The sequence below is a fragment of the Myotis davidii genome, unplaced genomic scaffold (genome assembly GCF_000327345.1).
Source record: "Myotis davidii unplaced genomic scaffold, ASM32734v1 scaffold1081, whole genome shotgun sequence".
NCBI lineage: Eukaryota > Metazoa > Chordata > Mammalia > Chiroptera > Vespertilionidae > Myotis > Myotis davidii.
In genome coordinates this window covers 69,681-95,156 of record NW_006292443.1, presented here as the reverse complement: position 1 = coordinate 95,156, position 25,476 = coordinate 69,681, and the positions used below count along the sequence as shown (strand labels likewise).

Here is a 25,476-nt window from a genome sequence, read left to right as displayed (position 1 = left end):
ACCAGCCTGTGGCTGGCCACGGCCATGGTGCACACACAGAGGGACTTTGGTTTGCACAGATGCTGCCTGCTCCATCCCCAGGGCCCTGTGAGGCCGCATTGTCCCTTCGTCGGTGCTGGCTTCCTCTGTGAGCATTGTACAGAAGCCCAGCACAAATGATCACATCAATGAGGGTCTTGCCTCAAGACCAGGCAGCTGGAATGAAGTGTGAACATTGGGAGCAGTGTTTCTGTGCGTGGTGGTCCTCAAACGTTAGCAAGCGTAAAAACCACCTCGGGTCTCACTGCCAAGAGGTGCTGGCCCTGTGGGAGTGGGCGAGGCCCGAGAAGCTGCACATCTCCCAGGCTGCTGCTGGCTTTGCAGTTATCCCCACCACACTCAGAAGGGCCAGGAAGGGATGCTTCTCACTCTAGTCAATATGGAGTGACACTGGGCAGGTCACATCTGGCGTGCCACTCAGGGTAGAGTCTTGAGGACACAGTGGTCTCCCAGGCATCTGAACCTTTTTTGCAGGGTGGAGGGTGACGATGGGCTTGTGGAGTGGGGATGGTTCTCACATTCAGATGCTTTTCTGTAGGTCGAGGCTGAAGCCGTGAATCGTTCGATTACCATCGCCAACCAGACCAACTGCCCCCTGTACATCACCAAAGTGATGAGCAAGAGCGCGGCTGAAGTCATCGCCCAGGCCCGGAAAAAGGGTAGGTGCTGCTGGCTGCCTGACTGCTGGCCGGTTTGGAAGCGAGCAGGGCTCCTTTTCCAGACCCTTATGCCAAGTGGTCCACTTTCACCACGTGCCAGCATTAACCTAATTACAGCTGAGCAAGGCAGGAGCTCCAGTTTCTCCCCTGCTCCACTGCGCGGCCTTTAGTACCTGTTTAAAACTGTGCACCGCACCAGTGGGCAGGCAGGCACACTTCCCCCTGTCACCCCCTCCTCTGGGAAGGTTGGATTAATTCCATGCAGTCTAGATAAACTAGGCACGTACACAGATGGCATCACTTTCCATCCGCAGCAGCAGCACCCTTCTGGGCAACTTTCTGTTGCAAAATGCATTTCCCCTTGTGGCTGGTAGTGCTGTCCACTGGGTGAGAGAGCCTTGGGGGTGGGGGCGGGGGTGTTGCCCTGGGCATGTCATGTCCAGGCCTTCTGGTGCCCAAGTCACTCCCTGTACATTATGTTGATATAGTCTGGGCTCAAGCTGGGAGGCCATCGAGAAAGTTATTGGAAACTAATTTACTAAGTGCAGCTTCCAGAGCTGTTCCGTGGGCATCTTATCCATTATGGATGCTGCCGAGCCCGGCTGTAACCTGCCCTTGGCAGCGAGTTTGGATACTCGCACCACGTGTTCCTGGCTTGGGAGGGTAGCTGCCCACACAGAGCCTGATCGCATGCAGTGGACACAGGTGGCTCTTGGCCTGATGTGAACATGACTATCATAAGAGGGTCCTTCCTCTCTCCCTGCCTCCTTCCTTCCTTCCTTCCATTATGTTCCCACCCTTTGCCTCTCTGGATCTCTCCAGTCCCGTATTTCTCCATTTCTGTTATTTCTTGTTCTGTTACTCTCTCCATCTTTGTGTCTCCATTTCTCTCTTGATTTCTGCCCTGCTTTCTCCTGGTCTCACATCTCTTCTTGGCCTCCCTTTCTCATTCTCCTTTCGCTTTACCTCTCTCTCTGCATTCCTCTTTCTCAGTCCGACCTTGAGGCTTTGTTTCTAGTTCTCTGTGGGATGGGATCTGCGTGGATAAGGAGGACTAGGGTTTCTTCACTGATGGGTGACTTGGGGCAAGACTTAGATCAAACTGCTGAGTGGCCACGGAGTCAGCTGGTCCCAAGAGAGGGCGGCTTGCAGAAGGCCCTCCTTGGAGCTCCCCTGGGCCCCTGTCCTCAGGCTCCGGATCAGACGGGATGGCACTTTGTCCTCTTCCTGCAGCTCATCCTCTCATGGCAGCTGGAAGGAATGGCCTTTTTAAAATAAAAGATTCACCTAAAATAACTTCGTCTGCTCAGAATGGGCTGTAAATTGTTTCTAGGAGACGTGGTAGATGGTGACTGTGAGCGACCCTCCCTCACGAGGGCCCTGTGTCACCCAGGCACCCGCTTCTAACACGCTGGCGCGTGTGGGAGTCGGCCTCAGCGCCCAGCGCGTCACAGCCACTGCTTCCCCGCGGGCACAGTGGGCACAGTGTCTGAAAGGAGGAAGTGGTGGGCAGCCTATTTCATTTGTTTTAATAACCATACTGTAGTCAGATGACAATAAGAAACAAAAAGTTAAACATTTAATGTAATTTTAATATAATTAAACATTCCATTTAATATAATTTAACTACTGAGGCCTTGTTTTTGAACTCAGCCAGTGACTTGCACAGGAGGAGGGCCTCCCACCAGACCGGTCTGGGCCAGCCCTGGCAGGTGCGCTGGAGACCCTCTCCTTTCTGTGCCTTAGTTTCCCCACATGAAGATGTGGAGCTGGAGAATGTTGTTATACAAACAGTCCTGTTCTAATGCACTGAGACTCGGTGCCCGAGCTGTCTCTCCGTTGTCTTTATGACTTTGATCCTGTGTGAGTACTAGGGTGTGAGGGTGAAGAAGGGACTACGAAGTCTGTTTGTTTTAGAACCTTCCAGGTATGAGTCCCAACTGTGCCCGCGTTGCGGTTCCCAGGGCAGCTCTTGCATTCAGACTCTCGCTCACTGGGTAGCCCGGGAAAGCCTTTGCTTCAGAGGGACCGAGCCGCCAGGAACCCTCCAGTGCATCCCGTGCTCGTGAGGAAGAATGGAAATCCTAGCTGGCTTTGCCGGCTCTTAAGACTCCTTCTGTCTTGTTGGGACTTTGTAACAACTTTGAGAGGTGGCCGGGCAGGCGTCGTTGTACTTTGCTTTACTTGGCAGCTGAGTAAACTGACCCCCGAGGCTGGCGAGTGGTGGGATAGCTGGCCTCAGGCCATGCATATCCATGTTAATATGGGACTCGATGCTTTGAGATTATTTTAGTTTGGGAAATGTGGTGACCATCTTCTTGTCGGTATCTGTTGGGGTTCAGTTCCTCAACAAGCCCGGTAAAACTAAAGCCTGTGCCCAGCACAGCCTGGGACAATATGGGCCGAGAAGAACAACATGAGGCTGTATAAGCATTCACACTCTGGCATCAACCTCCTGTGCTGACAGATGCCAGGTCCCTGTGCATTCACACGAGATGCTGGCTTACCGCACAGCACGGCAGTGATGCTCGCGTGAGACGCTGTTCGTAAAGATGCGTGTAACACGCATACCTGCTACTCACATGGCTGCTGAGTGAAGGGCTGGTCAGAGAAGCAAAGAAAGACGCCTGCTGACCTGGGCGAGGATTTTCTACGAAGGATTCTTTTCTTCAGGTGGATTCTTCTGGCCCTGGAGGCAAGTGTGAGGCCAACTTTCCACTGCTCCATTTCTTCATCTATAAATTGGAGAGATTTTCCATTCATTCAAGAGCTTTTACTATGTACTTTCGTTGTTGTTGTTGTTAATCTTCACCTGAGGGTATTTTCTCCCCATTGCTTTTTAGAGAGAGTGGAAGGGAGGGGGAGAGACAGAGAGAGAGAAACATCAATGTGAGAGAGAAACATTGATTGGTTGCCTCCTGCACATGCCCTGACCTGGGTAGGGATTGCGCCTGCTACCGAGGTACATGCCCTTGACCGGAATCAAACCCAAGACCCTTCAGTCCGAGGGCTGATGCTCTAACCACCGAGCAAAGCTGGCTTGGGCTACTGTTTCCTTTTACTGTGTGATAATTCAGGCCTTTGTGCTGTGGTCGAAATGGTCCTAGCCCTCAGCTCCTTCACCAGCAGGGTGGGGACACGGGCAGAAAGTCACAAAGGCAGATGGTCAGTGCTGCCAAAGAGGTGCAGCCACGTGTGGTCAGAGCGCGGAGGAAGGTGCCACTGTTACAGACACACACTGCCTATCTCAGGCCACAGGGGAGGACTCGCCATGTCTCTGCAGATGGGCGCTACGGGAAAATCCTAACCCTACACCTGCTTCTCTGATTGGTTCCCATGTGCTGGTCCTACATCTAAAACGGGGAGTTTGGGGAAGCAAGGATATGAGGAAAAACATAAATGAGCACTGTTTTCACATGCCTGCCTGACCCACCACGACCACACTGTTCCCCAGAGGCGGCCTTGCACCTGCTCCTCCCTCCTCTGTGCCATCCACTGGGACAGCCAGGACCAGGCCGCCCTGGGCAATTTTTACTCTTCAAAAGCACTTGGACATTGGCCGATTTAATAGGCTCCTAGCATGAAGAGAAACTGAACTGTGGAAGTGAGTATCGTGCTCCCCAGCTCATTCATCCTATGAGAAACCGAAACCGGGATCGGGACTCCGGGCAGCCCCCTCTCCACTGAGGGCCCCTCTGGGACTGCTCTGCAGTGGCTCCCTCAGGCTGCATTTTGTCTACGTGTGACATCCAGTGTGGCCGTGATGCCTCCCGCGCGTGGATGACAGTGTGTGGGCAGTGAGTGCCCGACCTTAGCCAGCAGACACTTTTCTCCAGCCTCCTCCTTACCCAGCCCCACCACCAGATGCAGAAATGTTCACAACATCTGGTGGTTACTGAGGGACGTTAAACCCTGGGAGCCCAAACCGAGACAAGACTTCCTTTGCCCTGCGGGTCAATAGGAATGACGCAGGCACAATGAGAAGCATGTGGTCATGGATGAGGCAGGAGGACCACCCCAACTTGGGGATGGATCCTTAGTGTCATGCTAATCACAGCCTAGCAGTCTTGGACCCAAAGAGGGGCACACGACTTGGCTTGTGCATGCCATAGAAATCTGTTAGCCAGGGCTCTTCAGCGAAACAGGAGGGAGGGAGGGAGGGAGAGAGAGAGAGAGAGAGAGAGAGAGAGAGAGAGAGAGAGATCTTAAGGAATCTCCCTCAGTTGTAGGCACTGGCAAGTCTGAAATTTGCACGCTGGCCTGGGGGCTTGGAGACTCAGGGAAGACTTGATGTTGCAGCTGGAGCCCCAAGGTTGTCTGGAGGCAAAAATTCCTTCCCAGACAAAGCCCTCGCTTCGGCAGCAGACACAGACCTTGGGAATGCAGTTTGCACTGTAATGCAGCCGCTGCAGGATGGGAGTCTGTGCAGGTTCCCGCGCCTGAGGCCGGAGGCTGCTGCAGAAAACATCTCCCTCAGGGCAGGCAGGAACCCCGGTCACAGATGCTGCACTTGGGCCATGAGCTCGCATCCCCGAGCCCCTCCTTTCTTTACCACGTGGTCTAGCACGATTACTCCATTTGACAGAAATGTCCTAAGGTATCGAACACACAGTCAACCCAAACGTTACTTCTTAGAGTAAATAGTAAGTGTGTCTGTGGTGGGGATATTTTGCGCCTCCCTGTTGCCCTCTTTCTTAGTGGAAATGAGTCATTAGTGCCCTTAAAACAAATTAGATTAGAGGGGCAATTCCAAAACCCCAGACTCATTCAGGGAACGTTGGTTCTCTTCCTCTGGAACCCTCTGGGTACCAGAATCTGACGGGATTACTCATGGGTAGGCTCGGCTGTTGGCTCCTGGGGCGGTGGGCTGTGGAGGGAGAGGAGAGAGAGAGAGAGAGAGAGAGAGAGAGAGAGAGAGAGAGAGAGAGATCGAGAGATCCAGCCAGTGTTTCACTGTGCTTTTGTGGTTGTGTGTTGAAATACATGTACTCAGTCTTCCATTGTTTCTGCTCTGGGTTTGCCCTGCTTCTTGTCCATGGGGGCGCTGTCACAGCCCAGCCTCCCATTTACTCTGCATGAATATTCTCAGGCCCCAGTCCCTTGTGATTCAGCACCAGCCGCGGGCCCTGCAGTTCCGGGCTGGCCTGGGGAGCCTGCCAGCTGCTGGATCAGGGTCCCATCCTTCAGTTTAGATGTTCCCTGGAGAAGGACATCGGAAGGTCTGACCTCCGCCAAGAAGGACTCAGCAGTGTGTGTGGAGGAGTGCCGATTGGCCAATTGAGCCCACCGTGGTTTATTCTGATTAGTGGTGATTGTTTCTGGAAGGCAGCTCAGTGGTGTCTGTGGCCTGAGGGTCAGAAGCTCCCACACGGCTTGCTCAGGTACAGTGCATCAAACAGGAGCTCGCCCTGGTGCTGGGAGCAGCCCCCAGCCCCCAGCATGGCCCACACGCCCCCTAGGGTAGGGGTCTCCCACAGGATGGGTTAACTCCTGCCCTGCCCTGCCCTTAGGGGCCGAAGAAAAGGAATAAACCAAAAGACCGCAGCACCTTAGGATCGCTTGGAATCTGAACAGGAAGGACAAAGCAGAAATGAACCTCAAGCTGCCTTTCTCCGTCTCTAAGTGCCCCCGTCCCAGCTTGGCCCCGGCCCCGGAGCCCTGGCTCAGCCTGGGCCTCAGGCAGGGCTGCCCAGCAGTGGCCTTGGAGCTCTGACCCACTTCTGGGTTTTCCAGAGGTTGAAGGCTGAGTTCATTCTTTCGTGGTGAGTGCATGCTCTGTGCACCAGCCCCGCGCCGCCAGCAGTTGTATGTCACAGACTGAGGTGAGGGCCGCAGTCAAGGGCACGCACTGAGGGGGATTCAGGATGCATTCAGGAGCCAGCCCCTCCTTGCTCTCAGGTTCCCAAAGCAGGACTGCAGGGCAGATTCAGGCCGAGGATGAGCAGGAGCAAGTTACGGGAAAACCAGGGAACGCTATGGTCCAGGATGTTTTTCTCCAGGTGGTTCTGCTCTCTCGAACTTTTTCATGTCAACAAAACCTGGACACGTTAGGGTTATGAGTCCTTTGTTTTCCTGATGCCTGTGCCAGCTTCTGCCTTGTGCTATGACAATAGCCAGCAGGGCTGCAGGCCCGGCTGCGCGGAGCCGGGAGGGGAAGAGCCCGAGCAGAGTCCCGAGAACCGTGTGGCGGGGTGCTGCTCAGCCGTTTGCGTCTTCATCATGGACTTGGTTCCAGCCAGGGCCTTCGCGGCGTGCGGAGTTTTTCTACTTTGGAATGAGCTGGAGCTATTTACATCCAGCTGGCTCCTCAGACCGAATTCTGCCTGAGAGGCTTTGAGAAGGTCCGGCCCCCAGGAGACCTGCCAGGGCGTTCTGAGCGTTGGCTCCGGGGCCTTCCTTCTGGGTGAGCCTTCCCGGGTGTGGAGCCCTCCCTCCTGCTTCAGGACTGTTACCGATTCCCCTGGAGAGCTGCCCGCTGTGGCCTCTGAACCGGGACTCCTTTATGAAATTCCTAAGGCTGGAGGGCACAGCTGGGAGGAGCCAGCTAGAGTGGCCGCTGTGGCCTAGAGGGCCTGTGGTTTAGTTATCTGGAGGTAAGGCCTCGGGAAGGCTGTGAGAGGAAGGAGACACATTCCTGACTGAGAAGTGTTTGGCCCTGAGGACCCTGTGTTTGGGGAATGAGGAAGGGCTTGAAGGACCGCTGGGGGGGGGTGGGGGGGTAGCCCTGTGGCAGGAGGAGGTGAGGAGAGGGGATTCCTGGAGGTGGGAAGGCTGGCCTGGCATCAATTTTCAGCTCCGATGCCTTTCATTAGTAAAAGATCACCCTAACGCACACTTACTGAGTTCAGCCTCCTATGTGCAGGCAGAGTCGTGTTCGTTAGGGTATCTCCATCTAGGGAGAATCCAAAAATTCAAAATGGGTGGTTATTGGAGTACTGGAGTGGCGACTGGATTGAGTTTTGGATGACATGATGGGGAGATAAGCTTTGTTAGGCCGCCGGACAATGGCTTGCATCAGATGTGGCAGCGAGGAGTTCGTTTTTGTGCTTGAAGGCAAATGCTCCTTGAAGGACTTCTTGAAGGGAGTGGCCTGGGAAGACAGTCTTAGGGAGATCACTCCGGGAATGTCATGGAGAAGGGATGGAGAGCTGGGGAGGAAGGTTAGGAAAGCAAAAGTAAATCTAAACTCTGATTGGGAGGCTCTGCTGGAATGAGCTGGGGGAGAAATGAGCTAAGGGATGGGACACGCAGTGGAGGAAAGGATGGGCTTCAGCCAGTGAAGCATTGGCATTCCATGATGTAAATGATTCCCACCTGTCCGGCTTGCACATGAATGGCCAGAGAAGGACATGATTTGGGCATGGGGGAACTGACCGTCTTTCTTTACAGTGTATTTCGCAGTATGTACTGCAAAGTCCTTTGTTTCTCCTACAAAGCCAGCTGTGACTCGGGGTGCTAATGGCAGTTCCCTTCAGGTGGTACTCAGGGAGCCACACTGTCCCGTGGGCAGATCTGTTTGCTCTCAAATGCTTCAGCTCCTTGGTATAACATCTAATCCCCTCTCTCAGCTCAGTAGCTAGAACTAGACACTGTGAGGGGGGCTGGGAAGTGTTGGGAGAGTAGGGGGAGTATTTGGTGGGCAGTAAGGTTAAGTTTGAGATGCTATGGATCCCCAAAATAGGAGTCTAGACAGCACTTGGGCCTGGTTGCTTGAATGCAGTCTGAGAGTGTTAATGATTTGGGAATGAGCAGTGTAGGAGGTGGCACGTTTGGGATCACCTACGGAGTGTGTTGAGTTAGAAGAGCAAGGTCCCAAGGTGAACTCTGAGGGAACACACGCTGAGGTGGTGCCTTTGGTGGGTGAGGTATTTGGCCTCAGGTATCTGTGTCCTCACCTGTGAGATGCGGCTGGCACCTTCTCTGAAGGGCTGGTGAGAGTCCTTGACATGCTGCTGGGCAGGTGGCTGCTCCCAACAAGGCTGGTTCCCTTTCTCCCTCATTGCATGGTATTCAGCTTTGTTCTCTTTGTCAGGAACCGTGGTGTACGGCGAGCCCGTCACCGCCAGCCTGGGAACTGATGGCTCCCACTACTGGAGCAAGAACTGGGCCAAGGCCGCTGCTTTTGTCACCTCCCCACCCCTGAGCCCTGACCCGACCACTCCGGACTTTCTGAACTCCTTGCTGTCCTGGTGAGTCTTGGCGACTTGTTCATACTTTCCATTCTTAAGTCTTCGCTCAGACCAACCTGACCTGGTGGGTTACAGCATGGTGGCAAAAGAAGGCTTGCAGACAGACCTGTGTTCTCCAGACTCAGTTGGCTAAACGGGAACAGGGGATTGTCACTTTGGCACCATTCTGGGGAGGGGAATTTAGAATAAAAACGTGGGCCAGCCGACAGGGATGAATGCGATATCCAAAGGATTCCACTGTGGTGCGGTGACACCCTAAGATGCCTTACAAATAGGTGTCATCTGTTTCCCTTCCAGTGGAGATCTCCAGGTCACTGGCAGTGCCCATTGTACTTTCAACACTGCCCAGAAGGCGGTCGGAAAGGACAACTTCACCCTGATCCCCGAAGGCACCAATGGCACTGAGGAGCGGATGTCCGTCGTCTGGGATAAGGCTGTGGTAAGGAGCAGTGGTCTCCCTCCTGGGCTGGCCCCAGCTTTCTCCGGCCTCCTTATCTGAGGGCCATCGGTCTCATGTCAGCCTTGCAATGGCAGTTGAGAAAATTCTAGAAGCTGGTATTTGTATGACAATATTTCTTAGGTTTGGGAATCCAAGATCTCGCCTTATATAGTTCATTTCCTTCTAAACATTTTATATACATTTTTTATCATTATCATTTGTGATCAGTGGAGACTAAAAAAAACAATACCCCACAGTCTTTAAAATGTGACTCTTTTGTGATTAGTCAGGAAAAAGCTTCCTTAGAGACCTGGTGACTTTCTTAGTTAACCTTCTATTCTTAGAAATGGACTCCATCTCCTTAAAAGTGTCTTTAGGGCTCTTTGGGCTCAGCATTTCTACCCATGACAACTACAAGCTGGTGGCGGGCCTGCTTTGAGCATACTCTGACCTTCAAGGGTCTTGGGACTTTTGCATTTTCAGTGCTTTAAAACATAACAGCAGTACAGGTTTTGTTTCCTAATGAATTTTTTAAATTATGCAAACAATATATCCTTGTTCCAGAAAGAATGGAAGTGAATAAAAACTACTCATGACACCATCTTTCAGATTTAATGACAACTAATATGTTGGCCAAATGTCTTTCCATTTTTTGTCAGTGCAAGAGTGCACATGTGTGTATATGATATGTGTGTGTGTGAGTGTGTAAACACCACGGCTTGTTTTATTAAGACAATACATCATGAAAAGGTCTCCACATTCTGAAATATACCTGAAAAACTTGTTTTTATTCTTTATGTTCTTTGAACATTTATGTTGTTTCTAATTTTTTTTTAATGCAGGAAAAGTTTATTTCTGTTTTGACAGTAGTTTGGTGGTAACTGCATAAGTGGTCTTGAAAGTGATTTTTAATTGCATGTTTATAAGTTGAGAAGCATCAGCAGTGAAAAGTTATTTTTCTCATACAGAGTCCAAAGAATTGAATTAGGAAAGCCTCAGAGCACTTTTTAAAAAAAATATATGTTTTTATTGAATTTTTTAGAGAGAGAGGAGGGGAGAGGGATAAGAGAAATAGAAGCATCCATGAGAGAGAAACATCGATCGGCTGCCTCCTGCATGCCCCCTACTGGGGATCAAGCCTGCAACCTGGGCATGTACCTTGACTGGGAATTGAACTAGCGACCTCTTGGTTCGTGGGTCAATGCTCAACCGCTGAGCCACATTGGCCAGGCTGTCATGTACTTTTATGTCTTACCGTCACTCAGCAATATTTTCCTTATTGAGGGTCAATGCTCAACCGCTGAGCCACATTGGCTGCGCTGTCATGTACTTTTATGTCTTACCGTCACCCAGCAATATTTTCCTTATTGGTGATACAAATGAACAGTGAAATCGAGTTGTACAATTGCATCTGGGTATGTCATTGAATTGTACCTTAATAGAACAACCACTTCTCACCCCACTGAAGAAATGGGTAGCCTCTTGGGCCTGTCAGGCCGTCCACTGGACTGATCCAGTGCTCAGCTTCCCATAGGAAACCTGGTTTTGTTACTGGGATGACTATCCTTGGACACATCTTTTATTATGCTTCCAGGAGAAATTTCTAGAAGTGGTATTGCTGAATCAAAGGATATGTATATTTTTTGGGCTTTTGCTATATATATTGCCAAAGTATATATACTTCCAGGAAGATTGCATCCATTTGTGTGCCACCAGCCTGTGTGACATCCCCCAGTCTCTTCTACCTGGTCCTCATTGGTGTGATAATCAAAACCCCCAAAATGTGGCTAATTTGATGGGTGAATTTGTCTTTCATTCAATCCCTTCAGTTACTAATGGGAGTGAGTATGTTTTCATATGCTTATGGACCATTGATATTTTTCTCTTCCTCTTAATACCAGCTCATTTCCTTTGCCCAGTTTTCTACTACTTTAGGGTAGTTTTCTATGCAGGCACGTCCTCAAATTCTGCTTTTGAAAGGACATAGAGCACACGTGGTAGAGATGAGAAAGGGCAGGAAGGACATGAGGAAATGTCATTGGCTGCAGAAACCCAGACATGGGGCTGAGACCTCTAGATTGGCTAGACTAGAAGCCTAGGTCTGAACCGTATCTTTGAAAAGGACAGCCGCTCAAGTCTAATGATGTTTCCTCAAGAGGCATTTGTATCCCCGTCACCTTTTTTTTTAACTTTTCATTTTGAAATAATTATATTCAGAGGAAGTTGCAAAGAGAAGACAGAGAGGGCCTGTGTACCCTCCTCCCGTTTCCCCTGGTAGCTGCATCTCACATAATTATAGTAAGATATCAAAGCCCAGCAATCAACGATGGTGCCGTGTGTGTGTGTGTGTGTGTGTGTGTGTGTCCTTTTGTCCTATGGAGATTCATGTGACCATCACTGCAAACAAGGTACAGATGTCCCCTGTCACCACAAGGAGCCCCTTCACTCTGCCCATGTATAGTCACACCCATCCCTACCCTCTTCTCTCCTAGTCTGTTCTCCTTCTCTGTAACTTAGTTATTTTAAGAATGTGTATATAAATGAAATCATACTGTATGTGACCTTTTGAGATTGGTTGTTTCACTCCGCATAATGCCCTTACATCCAAGTTGTCGTATGTATGAAAAGTGTGTTCATTTTTATTGCTGAGTCGCGGTCCACCCTTCAACCTCTTGACCTGTTTTTGGTGTGTGTGTGTGTGTGTGTGTGTGTGTGTGTGTATTCTACTCTGCAGGTCACTGGGAAGATGGATGAGAACCAGTTTGTGGCCGTGACCAGCACCAACGCAGCCAAAGTCTTCAACCTTTACCCCCGGAAAGGCCGCATTGCTGTGGGATCCGATGCGGACCTGGTCATCTGGGACCCCGACAGCGTTAAAACCATCTCTGCCAAGACCCACAACAGTGTAAGGCCTGTTCACTGTGCGCAGCCAATCCAAACAGATCACAGTCACAGAAAGAGACAGAGGATGGAGAGTCCCAGGATTGAGGGAGAGAACTCACTGTGACAGGAATGAACGTTTCCTGGGATATATTATAATTTCCTTTTTGTTGATAAAAAAATTTTTTTTTCTTTAGTGAGGTCAAAAAGACTGACGGTAAGTTACGCTTATCATTTTGGAGTACCACAGGCTCTCTTACAGATAGAGTCTCTACTTACAGACCTTCAGAGCCAGTCATGCAGGACATTGGGAGCTTCTAGGAGTCAGACACCATTCCATTTTTCTAGTTTGGTGCAGCACCTCCCATGGCGGCACTTGGTGCAGGGGACCTAAATAAACACTCCTGAGGTGCCCACTGGGCATGTCTATTTTTTTAAGCCGTTGTTTTCTCATGTCAGTGTTGCCCTATAGAAACATAAATGACAGAGGCTCTTATTGTCCTCAAGGAACTAATTGACTTTGACTTCTTTCCAAATAGAAGAAATACTCCCTGCAGCCATTCTGATATGGTTTTAGAATCTGGAGTTTGGGGTGTCACTTTTTTAATTTTTAAAACCCATTTATTGATGAGAGAGAGAGAGAGAGAGAGAGAGAGAGAGAGAGAGAGAGAGAGAGATTTGTTATTCCACTTATCTATGCTTTCATTTGTTGATTCTTGTATGTGCCCTGACCGGGAATTGAATCTGCAACCTTGGCATATTGGGACAACGCTCTAACCAACTGAGCTACCCGGCCAAGGCCCTGGAGTGACTCTTGTCTCTTAGTCCAGACTGCAGAGTTTGGCGGTGCCCTGACTTGTTAATGGGACCTTGGGCAAGTAACTCATGTCACGCCTCAAGCTCCTCAGTTGCGAGTGTGGGATTTAGTTGAGGTCTCTGGATGTCCTGTGAGTCAGGTCAGGGGCCTTAGGCAGAGGTTTTTTACAGAACAAGTTTCATGTGTATGTGTCTGTACAGATATATTGATGTATCTGTATAGATATACCATTGAAAGAATATGGGCAAAGGGAGCTTTGGAAAAGAAATGGACACAGGACAGACGTGTTTTGTCAGAAACTCATGAATCTGGAAGTGAATTAAAGTTCTGAATTGAAAGCTGGCTCAGTAGGGAATCTGATTCTAGACTGTCCACGCCAGCTAGCCTGACTCCCAGGTACCACCACAGCTCAGGGGTGGGCGTCTGGCATTTCTCCAGGACAGCCCTGGGCCCTTTGCTGCACCCCAGTCCTCTCCCATTTGAGCAGAGGGGTTTGAGGTGTGCTCACTAGCCTCTACCGGCACCTGTGGGTGCTGGGATGGTGGGTGGCTTCCGGGAAGGCTGCTCTGCCCTTGGTATTTATTTGTAGTTGACTTTCATCCCCCTTTCTCACTGGCTGGCTTAGCTTTGCAGCATAGCTTCACGGCCACTCCGACTTGTAACCTAATCACAACCTCTTGGGGCCCAGGGTGGCTTCTTTACAGGTAGCGGATCCTGCCCAGGGAACCCCCATAGTCCTATGCAGTTAACATCATATTCCTTCCCATTTACTCTTTCATTTGGCCTTTTCAGGAAGGGGATGGTATTATTATCCCGATTGGGAAGATAAATAAACGGAGGCCCAGAGAGCCTAAGTCTAATGTTACATAGCTATTTTGCGGTAGAGCCAGAATTAGAACCCAGAATTGTCCAGCGCGCTTCCCTGCCAGACTGCGTATGCCGCCTCCGGGTCGGGGTTCAGTGCAGAAGCAGTCCTTCCCAGAGGTGCTTCCTGAGGAGGCGGAGCTGGACTCATTATTTAAACTGCAGACGACCTCACTAGGGAGCTTGCATTTGGCACCTTAACCTGGGTGAAGGAGCGATGATTCGAGAAGACAGGTTCTCCCTCCAGGTATTCCACCTGAACCTTTTGACGCGATAGCACTGCCCTGGCTTTACCTCCAGGCAACCTCATCTCAGACATGCTGACTTCCAGAAGTGCCTCTTTTTCATCCTCACTTGTTTTAAAGAGCCCACACTAAGCACGCCTGTGCAGCATTCATCATTTGGGAGAATACAGACAGGAGGCTGTCCCATGTGACAGTGTTTCCTACCACAGCGCTGATTAGCGTTAATTTGGAGCATTTAGATAACTATTATTGACAGCCTGCTTGGATCTTCCAGGCATCCAGCCAGATGAGTAATTTAGGGGCCCCTTGGATGTAGGTTAAACACATCTACACTGGGGAGAGATCAAGCCAGACCGCCTCATGGTTTGACAGAGGGTGGGCTCTGAACACCCAGAGCACTGTGATCTGACCACTGACTTGTTGATTTTTTAGTCACTTAGGGACATGGGGCTGGTTCCTCCATCTTCTCAGAATGGGAGGTGGCCCAAAGCTCTTGCAGCGGGTTATGCTCAGTCTTCACATGCAGTTAAACTCAATACACGTGTCTTACAATGTTGTTGGCACTAAAGGGCCTGCGATCTTGTTGGGACAGAGCAATGAAAAACCAGACAGTGGATGAGGGAATGTTCTCTGCATGCCGGCTTTGTGTCAGGTAGTATGCTAGCTGCTCTTGTTTTTCTATTTCTTGTGATCCTAGCACCATTCCTGCAAAGTGGGCCTTTTGTAGACAAGGAAGCTGTGGATCAGAGGAGTGTAAGGGACTTGTCCTAAGTCACACAGGTGGCAAATAGCGGCCCGGGATGTGAACCCAAGGCAAATGGCACTGGGTCCAAGGTTGTCTCCATTGCTCCAGTAGGGCGCAGGGGCGTCTGTAAGAATATAGACAGTTAGCTGTGGAGTAACAAGACAGAGAGGGAGCTTGATCCAGCCCTTAAAGGATGACACCCTCTCCAAGGTCATTTCAGAGCTGACAGGATCCTCTCAGGGATCTGAACACGTAGGATGCTTTTGGTGTTGCATTCGTCACCAAGCCTTTGAGAGCAGCAGGGCTGGGTGAGCTGCCCATGGTCACACAGCTTCTGCATCTCACCACATCTGAATGCCATCGGTGCTCAGATGTTCCATTAGTTTATGTGCCACCATCGGGACACATCACAGTCAAGGTGAGGCAGAACCTATAAAAATACGCTGAGCCACCGAGGACCAGCTTGTGCTCAGCGTAGGGTAAGTGAGAGGGGAATCTGCCTCGCAGGATGTGACGGCCAATGCCTGTGAGCCTTGACTTTGGCTTTGGGTACAGAGAGGGCAGAATGCCTCCTCGGAGAGTATGACCCAAATGCCAGTACTGATGCACGTTGGAGGTCTGAGTTCCTGCTGCCTGTAGGGTCCAGAAGAACCTGAAGCTGGGAATTTAAATCCAGTGGATTCCATGTGGTCGTCCTCTAGGCCAGAGGGAAAAGCACACCCAGATCCCCCTGGAAGCACTCGGTTCAGTCTCCACTGACAGCAACTGACTGTGCAGGTCCACCTGCTGTAAGACACATTCTGACTTCAGGGAAGTCTTAGAATCGACGAAAGACTTGAGGACACACTTGGGTCCCTCCTCCGAGATGCTCTCTGCCTCATTCTTTCGGTTGTTTCCATATGAGTCCTCGGAGCCTCAGAGCAGTACTGACTCTCCCTCGTTGCTGTTCTCAGTCAGCACTGCTGCATTTAAAAAAAAGTTTTTATTGATTTCAGAGAGGAAGGGGGGCGAGAGAGGGAGAGAGAGCACGCAAGAGAGAGCGAAACATCACTGATGAGAGACTCATTGATCAGCTGCCTTCCACATACTCCCTACTACGGATTGAGACAGCAACCTGGGCATGTGCCCTGATTGGGAATTGAACAGTGACATCCTGGCTAATGAGCCAATGCTCAACCACTGAGCCACACTGGCCAGGCCAGCGCCACTGCATTTTGACACCGAATGTGAGCTAAGGAGCCAGCCGAGGTGCTGACCTGCAGTGGGGCAGCTCATTACCAGGCTAACTCCTTTAGTGCTGATAACCTGGTCTGAATTCTCCCAGAAGCCCAAGTGGCTTTGTATGGTTGGAGCTGCCTATTTATGTTCCATTCCTGGGCCCAGCGCAGGCATTGGTGCCTGTGACAGGGCAGGCAGGAAGGAGCAGGAGGCCTCCGGGAGTCAGGGTGGCCTTGGGTGAGCCGAAGCTGCGGGAGGAGACTGACAGTGGGGTTTTTGTGGGGAGCACAGTGCCCCCGATTTCTGTTGCCTTGCTTCCAGCCCGTTTTCCAAGAGGGCACACAGATACACCACTCTTTCATCCTGAAAAGCTTGGATTGCTGCATGTTTGGGAAATGAACTAAACCTCAAACATCTCATGAAGGCAAGCCCCTTAAATTACCCCAGTCTTTTCATTTAGGGACTGCAGCTTCACCACATCGCTAACAGTATGGAGAGCCAGGCTCACCAGCGGGAAACCCTAGCCCAGGATGGCCACTCAAGGTTAACATTAGAACTCGGTCACGGAAGGCCTCTGCTTCCAACCTGATTGGAGCGTCAGTTAGTGAGAACAAGGGCGCTGCTAATGCGTGGAATCCTTCTCTTATGTTTTGTAGCATTTATAAGTCTTCATGCTTTTCTGGTGGGAAGAGATGATTCCGTGTTCTAGACAGAGAAATTAAGACTTGGAGATTAATGCCTGCTGGTGTGGTCCGCGGGGCAGGGACTCCAGCTCTGGGTCTTTCTTTTGTCCATGTGATGTGGGGCAGGGGGTGCTGCCTGCCTGGTGAAATCTAGCCAGGGTGGCAGGCGTATCTAAGTGTCCTGTGCCCTCTTCCTGCAGGCTCTCGAGTACAACATCTTTGAAGGCATGGAGTGCCGTGGCTCTCCGCTGGTGGTCATCAGCCAGGGGAAGATTGTCCTGGAAGACGGCACCCTTCATGTCACCGAAGGCTCTGGGCGCTACATCCCCCGGAAGCCCTTCCCTGATTTTGTTTACAAGCGTATCAAGGCAAGGAGCAGGGTGAGTAGCTTGGAGCATATGATTGTTTTGTCATCGATTACCTTCAGTTTCATAAACCCTTCTAAGCACTTTGAGTCAGAATATCAAGATGAGTACGAAGGATTCAGAGAAAAAGGAAACTTTTTAAATTCCTGGACTTGAGAATACCAGCAGAGGAGTCAGCCGTGTCCACAGCCAGCCAGAATGAAGTGAGGCTGACATGTGCTGCGATAGGGTTCGGGGCAGGAGCCACTGCTGTGGAGTCAGGGGGGAAAGTGTCATGGCGAGAGGGCATTCTGAGTTGGGTCTTGGAGGTTAAGTGGGAGATTGGCAAGTCAAAGAAGGGAGACACAGGAGTATGTAGAGAGAATGTTATGAGTACGGAAAATATATGGTGCCTTCAGGGCTTGGAGAGTAGTCTACAGCACTGGGCGGGGAGGTGTCAGGCTGGGTCAGTAGAGTTGGAAGGGTATTAAAGGGAGAGTGAGATTGGAAAGAAAGTTTGGGCCAGATCTTGACCATCAAAACAGATCCTTTCACAATATATTTGGAAATTCTGTAGGTTTAAGTGGAAGTGCCTTGGGGAAAATGGTAAGAAATGTTAATTTTCATACAGTAACCAGTTACCCATGACCCACCTAGGAGGATCACTAGCCTGGAGTCCTGGAGCTGGCCCCCTGCTGACATTTGTCCCTGCCCTGCCCTCCATAAGGAGCGCCCCTATCTCTAAATCTCACCAGCCTCTGTTCTAGCCTCTCCTCTTCCACATCGGGAGGGTGCCCAGGGAGGCATCCTCCGAATGCCGCCTGAGTCGGGGGGCGGGGCCTGTGTTTTGCAGCTGGCGGAGCTGAGAGGGGTTCCCCGTGGCCTGTACGATGGGCCTGTGTGCGAGGTGTCTGTGACACCCAAGACAGTCACTCCAGCCTCGTCGGCTAAGACGTCTCCGGCCAAGCAGCAGGCCCCACCCGTCCGGAACCTGCACCAGTCTGGATTCAGCTTGTCTGGTATGGTTATGGTTTGGGGAGGGCCCAGTTCTGCAGGGGGCTGGTGAGTCTGGAATCACTTTTGTAGAAGGAGAAGAAGCAGGAGTGAGTGGTATTCCCATTTTCCCCAAAGTGGGAAATACTGACATCACCAGAGATGTCATTCACAGCCAGTGGCCAGTGGGTTTCAGAGTCCTGACATCAGTTTGTGTCACATATAATGGCATGATGTGTACACTGTGTGCAATACCCAGTATATTAACAGGACATTTTTTTCTCTGTATTATGGCCATCCTAGGAAAAGATGTGGTGGTATTTCAGGATTTCTCTTCTCCCCTAATATGCAGTACAATTGACTCTTGAACAATGGGTTTGAACTGTGCAGGTCCACTTATATGTGGATTTTTTCCAATAAATACAGTTCAACCAGATGTGGATCAAAAACAATATTTTTGCATTCGCAGATTCCCAGATACAAATCTAAAATAGTGTTTTTGGTCCATGTTTGGTTGAATCTACAGATGCGAAGAGCCCATTGTAATTAAGTTTTGAGAGAGTCAGAATTATACACAGAGCTTTGACTGCACAGGTGGTTGGCACTCCTGCCCCCTGCATTGTTCAAGAGTCAACTGTATATTGTATAGTTCAGCTTATGGAGTTTCAGCAGCTTAACTCCGTAGTCCAGATGCTTGCTAGCTGTGCCTCAGTCTCCTCATCTATAGAATGGATATAATAGTAGTAGCTACCATATGGAGTTGTTGTGAGGATTAAATGAATTAATGTGCATGCAAAGAGCTCAGAATAGAGCCATTTGAGAATTGTTAGCTATTTGCTTGAATAAAATATGTGATATTAGGGATGATGAGAGGAAGGGGTCAAGATTTTAGAGCTCCCACACTGGAAATTTCCTTCCAGTCCTTCATTTGGCCCATAACTAGAAAGAACCCTTCCACTTTTCTAGCCTTCTGAACCACAAATATGTATCCAGATTTCTATGGTGTGTTAAACAGTTAATTAGACCCTTTTTTGGGGGGGGATCAGATATATTGGTTTTTAGAACATTGCCATATATGCCATATACAGATTACCCATTTTCGAAAGATTTAATAATAATGAACCTTAGTTTTGTCATAAATTAAAATGGGCTAATGGTGTGCTGTCTTATGTCACCAGGCCATTAATATAAGGAACCATCACATTAGACAGTGAGGTGAGTAGTGTTAGGGGAACATAAGGCCAGAGGGCTGTGACTTCGGAAAAGCTGCACTCAACTGACTACCAGAATAGGGGCAGGCTGTAACGCGTCAGGAGACAGCCTGGAATGGAGTGTTCCTTTATATGTAGCTTTACTTTTTCAAGTGATGGATCCAACTGGCTTCTGCAGGTACTGCTTTATACCGTCTGAGTCTTTGGCCACCTTAAGCCCATCACTTCTTTGTCGTTTAAACTTCCAGGGAGTGTTGAGAGGACAAAGAATGGGTCTGGCCCTAGAACAGGAACTCCTGTAACTCTGCTTGTGACCCTCACCCCTCTTTCCTCTCCAGGTGCTCAGATTGATGACAACATCCCCCGTCGCACCACCCAGCGCATCGTGGCGCCCCCTGGTGGCCGTGCCAACATCACCAGCCTGGGCTAGAGTTCCAGGGCCCATTCCACTGGGGGATAGGGGTTGGGGGATGGGACACTGAGGACATTCTGAGACTTCCTTCCTTTTTTTTTTTTTAAAGAGCCTGTGATAGTTACTGTGGGGCAGCCAGTTCCCGGGGCTCCCTCTTGGGCCTCACACTCCGTCCCTCACCCGGAGTCACTGACTTTGCTCACCCACTTCTCTACACATCTACAAACATCACACCACGTCTGCCCACCAACCCCGTACAGGGGGCCGCATCCAACACTCAGACATGCGAAACAGAGCAAATCACCTGAGGGTGTTTCTCATCTCCAACCTCTGTTGTATTTATCATCTTCCTTTTCATTGGGAGGGAAGATAAAGTGAATTGCCCAGAGCTGCCTTTTTCTTTTTAAATTAAAAAAAAAATGTTTTCGTTATGGGACTGGGAAGGGATGGGTGGGGGAGGGGGGAGATTTTGTTTTTAATACTAAATTAGAAAGCCTAATTCAATACTAATACAAGGGGTTTGAACTGGACATCCTAATGATGCAATTATGTAACCATCACGCTGATTCAGGGTGGTCGGCAAACTCGTCGTGTCCCTCCTGAGGTTCCAGAATGTCCACATCACCATTCCGTAGTCTTCTGGGCTGACTGCTTTTAGGGCAGTTTTGTTTTTTTTTGGCTCAGATTTTGCTGCAGATTAAGTCTTTTTCTCGGTTTACCTCTTCTCTCTCTCTCTCTCTCTCTCTCTCTCTTTAATTCGTTTCATGCCTCTCTCTTTCTTTGTGTTTCCTCCAGCCCTTGTCTCTGAGACACTGGTTTCTCGCCTTCCCCACTGCCTCTTCAAATGACCAGGTCTACCATTCTACTGTGGTCATAAGAACCTGCCTGGGAGGGTGTGAGCTTTGTCATCACAACCATAGTAATCTGCTGTCCTGTCCCTGTAAGACTGGTGCTACCCACCCATCACCATGAGGACATGCATGTGGGTCTGAGACCCTCCCAGGTGCAGGGAAGGGCCGAGGTGCCCACCCTCACGGGCACACCTGGGCCCAGAATAGACCCTGAAGCAGTGCCGAGATGTGGCAGAAGTTGAGGCTACAGGACGTGTGAGTTTTTCCTCCAGGCAGTGCTACCTGGTTAGACACAATCAAATCTGTAAAGTGAGCCCCAAACCCGAGTGAGCCAACCAGTCCCTCAGGCCAACCACCAGCTTAGCATTGTTGAGCTGGTGGGAGTGGCCCCAAGAGCCTGCTGTTTCCTGGCTAAGTGTCTTGGGGTTCCTGAACACAATGGGGCTTCTCACTTTGGGGGAAAATCTTTTTTTCTTGTCCCATTATTTCAAAAGGCATCATGCAATACCGGGAGGCCTTTTAAGCTCTGAAAAATCTTGGGAAATTGGCCTTAAGCCCCTTTTACTTTGCAAAAGGAAACATCTGTTTAATGAGTGCGATGTCACATCAGAGCTGCTTGTGGAGAAACTTACACATCGAACATGAGGCCCGTAGAGACCGAAGGTGACCTGGGTCAGCATCTTCCCTCTGTCTCAGTGACCCTCTCACTCGCTGCCTTTGTGCCCGTCCCTGTCTTTGCTGATTTGTGTTGCGTGTCCTTCCAAGCGTGTGTACAGGTTCTCCTAAGTGCTGTCTGTCTGCAGGCTTTCAGAAGACCCAGCTGCTTTCACACACAAAAGTAGGTCATCCCGTCATTCCACTTGTCTCTCCACACATTTTGCCTTTGGGGTTATGGTTGGGGTGTATTTTTTATTACTGCTGTTGTTTATTTGTTATTTGAAAAGGAAATTGCACTTTTAAAGAATAATTGGTTAACTTAATATATTTGCTTTTTTTCTCACCTTCACGTAGAAGAAATTTGAACCAGTTGGAAAAAGTATTTTTTGTTTCAATTCTAAGAAACACTCGCAGCTCTTCAGTGTTCACTTGAGTCTTCCTGTCTTTCCTGTACCAGGTCCTGGTCATTTTGGTTCTTTGGATTGTTTCCTTAAAGCTGCTTGAAACCTGGAGATTCCCGCAGGCTGTGTAAGCATGTGTACCTGTTGGCTTGCTTTGTGTGTCTGTTAGACGAATGTCATGTGTAAATGCTAACATAAATCGACAGTGTCTCAGATCTGAATAACTGCAGTGACTTGATGCTCTGAAACAGTGTAAGATTTCATAATAGATGGTTCTTAATCCTTGGAATTGTGATCGTGACCCATGAGGAGGAACTTTCAGTGCTAAAGCTCATCGTGTGTAGCCAGAAGAGTACCTTTTTTTTTTTTGTAACCACTGTCTTAATGACAAAATAATTATGGTTAAAAAACAAACAAATAAGTCTCGTGTTTATTATTCCTTAAGAACTCTGTGTTATATTACTATGGAACGCCTAATAAAGCAAAATGTGGTTGTTTCACAGCTGTGTTTGTGTTGAGATGTTCAAGAGGCAGCTGCTTGGCCTGGCCTTCCCACACCACCTCCCTTCCTGGGCCCTTTGACCTTGTTTTGGTGACTGTCCCAGTTCCAGAGTTGTCACTGCATGTCCAGGCCACTGAGGTCTGATTCCCAGCAGAGCTCTGCATGGCGGAGCTGAGGGTCAAATTCATTGACTGTACTGGGGAGGCCACCAGAGCCCCGGAATCCAGCTACGGACCCACCATGGGACCATGTTGGTTAGTGTGGGTGACCTCTGGGCTCCCTGGGACACCCTTGCGCTACATGGGGACGTGGAAGATGAGAGATTAATGTGTGCTGATTTGCATCAGTCCAGGAGCTTGCAGGAAACCTCGACATAAAGCATTTGCTTTTCTGTCCCCAAGCCAGTGCCGAGCATGCTCGCCCCGCAGCCCCGCTAACTGGTGTTTTTGATTCTGACAACACCGAGTGAAGAGAGTGAAGAGGGTGTGTGCTGGGGGCTCCCAGGCCATCGTAGGGCTGATGACATCTTTTTCTCTTCCTTTCTCTTTTTGTTTTCTATCCCCCGATCCACTGAGCCAAACCGGCTTCGGCCTCTTTTTGTTTTCTATCCCCACTGTCCAAACAGGATATCAGGTGGTTTACAAAAATATATACACTCCACAAGCTTTTGTAAACAGTACTTGAGCAAAGGGAAAATGAGAGCAGGAAAAATAAGATAAGGCCTGGGGTTAGCATAGCACGCCTGCCATGAGGTTGGGAAATTGTGAGGGAGCTCAGAACGTCCTAGCAACAAATCAGAATGGAGATATGGCCAGAGGCGAAACATTTACAGTGACCAGAAGAGAAATGCACCCTTCAGAAGAAATAGAGACCCTGGTCCTCACCCTGAGGACAAGTGTGGGGACCCCAGGAGCCAGTGTGGGTGTCTAGGGTTGGCTCTGACACTGCCTCCATGGTGTGCCCACGACAGCATTGGGATCCAGGAAATTCAAGGCTGTCCAAGAGCTGAGGTGGGGGGTGGGGAGGGGCCATAAAGGCTGGCCCTAACACTGTTGGGACTTGGGCCAAGTGTTAAACATCCCAGGCACACAGCCCATCCTCCTGGTCCCACTCTGGCTTCCTCCCACACTCAGGGCTCATGCTTATGCCTGTGGACACCCCAGTTCACATCGAAGTTTTTCCCCACACCTAGCAAACATCCTGAGGCTGCCTGCAGCAGCGGTGAGCTCTGCTCTGAAGGACAACCCAGCAGAGGCCAGAGTAGGCATGGACCACAGGCTTGGGTCCATTTGAGCAGGGAATTATGGGAGGATGGCCAAGAGGCAGGTACTCTAAAGAGGAAACTCCATGGGTGCCATGTGGCTAAACAGTGGGCCAGCTATATAACTATGATTTAATCCAAGGAGACTGAAGAGCATCTAGAAAAGGTAAGTGGAATGCATATCCTCCAGCAAGTGTTTCGCCTTGCATTGCCTGGAATTGGAAGTTACAGCCTCTGGCAATTTCTGTAGCACACATTCTCTAAGAGAAGGCAGAGCTATTCCTTTTCCATCAACTGAGATGGGGATAAGTTTTGTGCTACTGATTAGGTTTGTGTCGTATTTACTCTGCAAGGTAGAGATGGTGTTATCTTCTCAGCCTAACTCCCTGCTGAAGTCCAAATTGGAAAGGGCAAGCCAAAAATCAGACATGGGGCCGAGCAGAGGAATGATAGGAAACTGTTGGGAACTGTGTCTTACGTGTCTCTTTCTAAAATAGAAATAGATAGTTAACTGCAGAGATCACAGAACTGTGAGACATCAGAGATGATGTCGGCTGTTAATTAAAACGATCGGGTTAGAGGCACATTGCTAATAGCTAACATTTATTATTACGTGCCAGGTACCACTTTAAGGGCATTCACATGTTAACTCAGTGAATCTTTGCAACAACCCAGAATAATTGTTGCCACTGTACAGAGGCACAGAGTTAACAACTGGCCCAGAACAGGCTTTGAAACCGATCCGCTGGGATCCGGTGGCCGTGTTTTTGATCACTGTTATTCTACCATCTATGGGAAAGCTCCCCTTAGGGTGTGGGGAAAAGAGGTGGCAAGGGCCAGAGGATAAGGCCGTGCAGGTAGCTAGGCTCAGGAGCAAAACTGTGGACAGACGAGCTTTGCAGAAAAGAATACATGATCTCACGAAGCCGACTCGATCAGGAGCTATGTGGGCTCTAGGTAAAAAGAAATGAGAGGGCTATAAGATACACAGTCCTGAGAAAAAATGGTTCGGAGAAGGGCAAAAGCTGCAAAGGAAAACAATAATAATAGTTTGGGTACATTAAATTTTGCATACAAGATTTGGGGAAATGGTGTTGATTTGGTGAAAAATTGCCAGTGTCAGGATAGGGGAGGCTAGGGGACTGTCAAGGGCGGGGAGGGGGGGGGAAATGGACACATATGTAATACCCTTTGTAATACTTTAAGCAATAAAAAAAAAAGAAAGAAAAATTGCCAGTGTCTATATGCACATAAATACTTTTATAAGGATATTGCAAACATGAACAAAATAATGCCTATTGAAAATATTTTGAAAGGAGCAAAGAGACCTAGACATGTAAGTGCCTTGCCATTTCAAGAAGATTTAATGTCAGGAGAGGGCGGTGCTGTTAGGAAGGGGACATGTGGCTCCTTGCAAAGCTGGACATGCTGTGAGGAGCATAGAGAGATTTATGGTTTGAATAACTAATTGTATTGAGATTATGTGACTAGTAATTTTGACAGCTAAGCTGTGCTATAGTTACACAAACAGTCCTCATTCCACTAAAGTGCATCCCACAGCACAGAACCGCCTGGCACCCTGGGGTGTGTGATGGGACCGGGCAGAGCGCAGAGGCAGGTGGGCCAGCCTCCCGCCTCGATGACCTTGCCCAGGGTCAGCTGTTTTCAGCTTCATGTTGTGACTTGGGAGGCACCAGGAAACCATGATAGTCCCAAATGTGGACCCCCAGAGAAGAAGGGGCAGCAGGGAACTTACTGATTTGCCGTGACAGCTCCTCAGGGTCAGTCCTTCCTGGGAAAAGACTAGCTGTGCACTGGGCTTTCCATTTCTGGTGGCTCTTTCCCCTGATTTTCCTCTCACGCCAGAGGTTCGCCATTTTTACCCGTCAGCAACTCAAGAGCCTCTGGTTCCCAGTAAGCTTCTTTCAGGAGCTTGGCGTATTCATGGTGTTGCACTCCCTCTGCTGGACACCTCTTTTCTCTCCTACATATTGAAGCTGTGAGAAAGCAGAGATTGTCCTCAGGACTGCTTTTTCTCTCAGGAGAGCTAGGGGCGGACTCTAGCT

The 25,476-nt window shown here is 49.6% G+C and overlaps 1 protein-coding gene across 1 annotated transcript in view; it reads left to right on the top strand.

Moving 5' to 3' along the window:
* DPYSL2 (dihydropyrimidinase like 2) overlaps nucleotides 1-22,149 on the top strand; it is a 77,859-nt gene extending 55,710 nt beyond the window's left edge. Inside the window, exons 8-14 of the mRNA XM_006765919.2 lie at nucleotides 578-698; nucleotides 8,731-8,887; nucleotides 9,185-9,326; nucleotides 12,061-12,231; nucleotides 16,979-17,158; nucleotides 17,976-18,141; nucleotides 19,665-22,149. Coding sequence (XP_006765982.1) covers nucleotides 578-698; nucleotides 8,731-8,887; nucleotides 9,185-9,326; nucleotides 12,061-12,231; nucleotides 16,979-17,158; nucleotides 17,976-18,141; nucleotides 19,665-19,756 — 1,029 coding nt within the window. The 3' untranslated portion in view covers nucleotides 19,757-22,149. The remainder of the gene's footprint in view (nucleotides 1-577; nucleotides 699-8,730; nucleotides 8,888-9,184; nucleotides 9,327-12,060; nucleotides 12,232-16,978; nucleotides 17,159-17,975; nucleotides 18,142-19,664) is intronic.
* The last annotated feature ends 3,327 nt before the right edge of the window (nucleotides 22,150-25,476 follow it).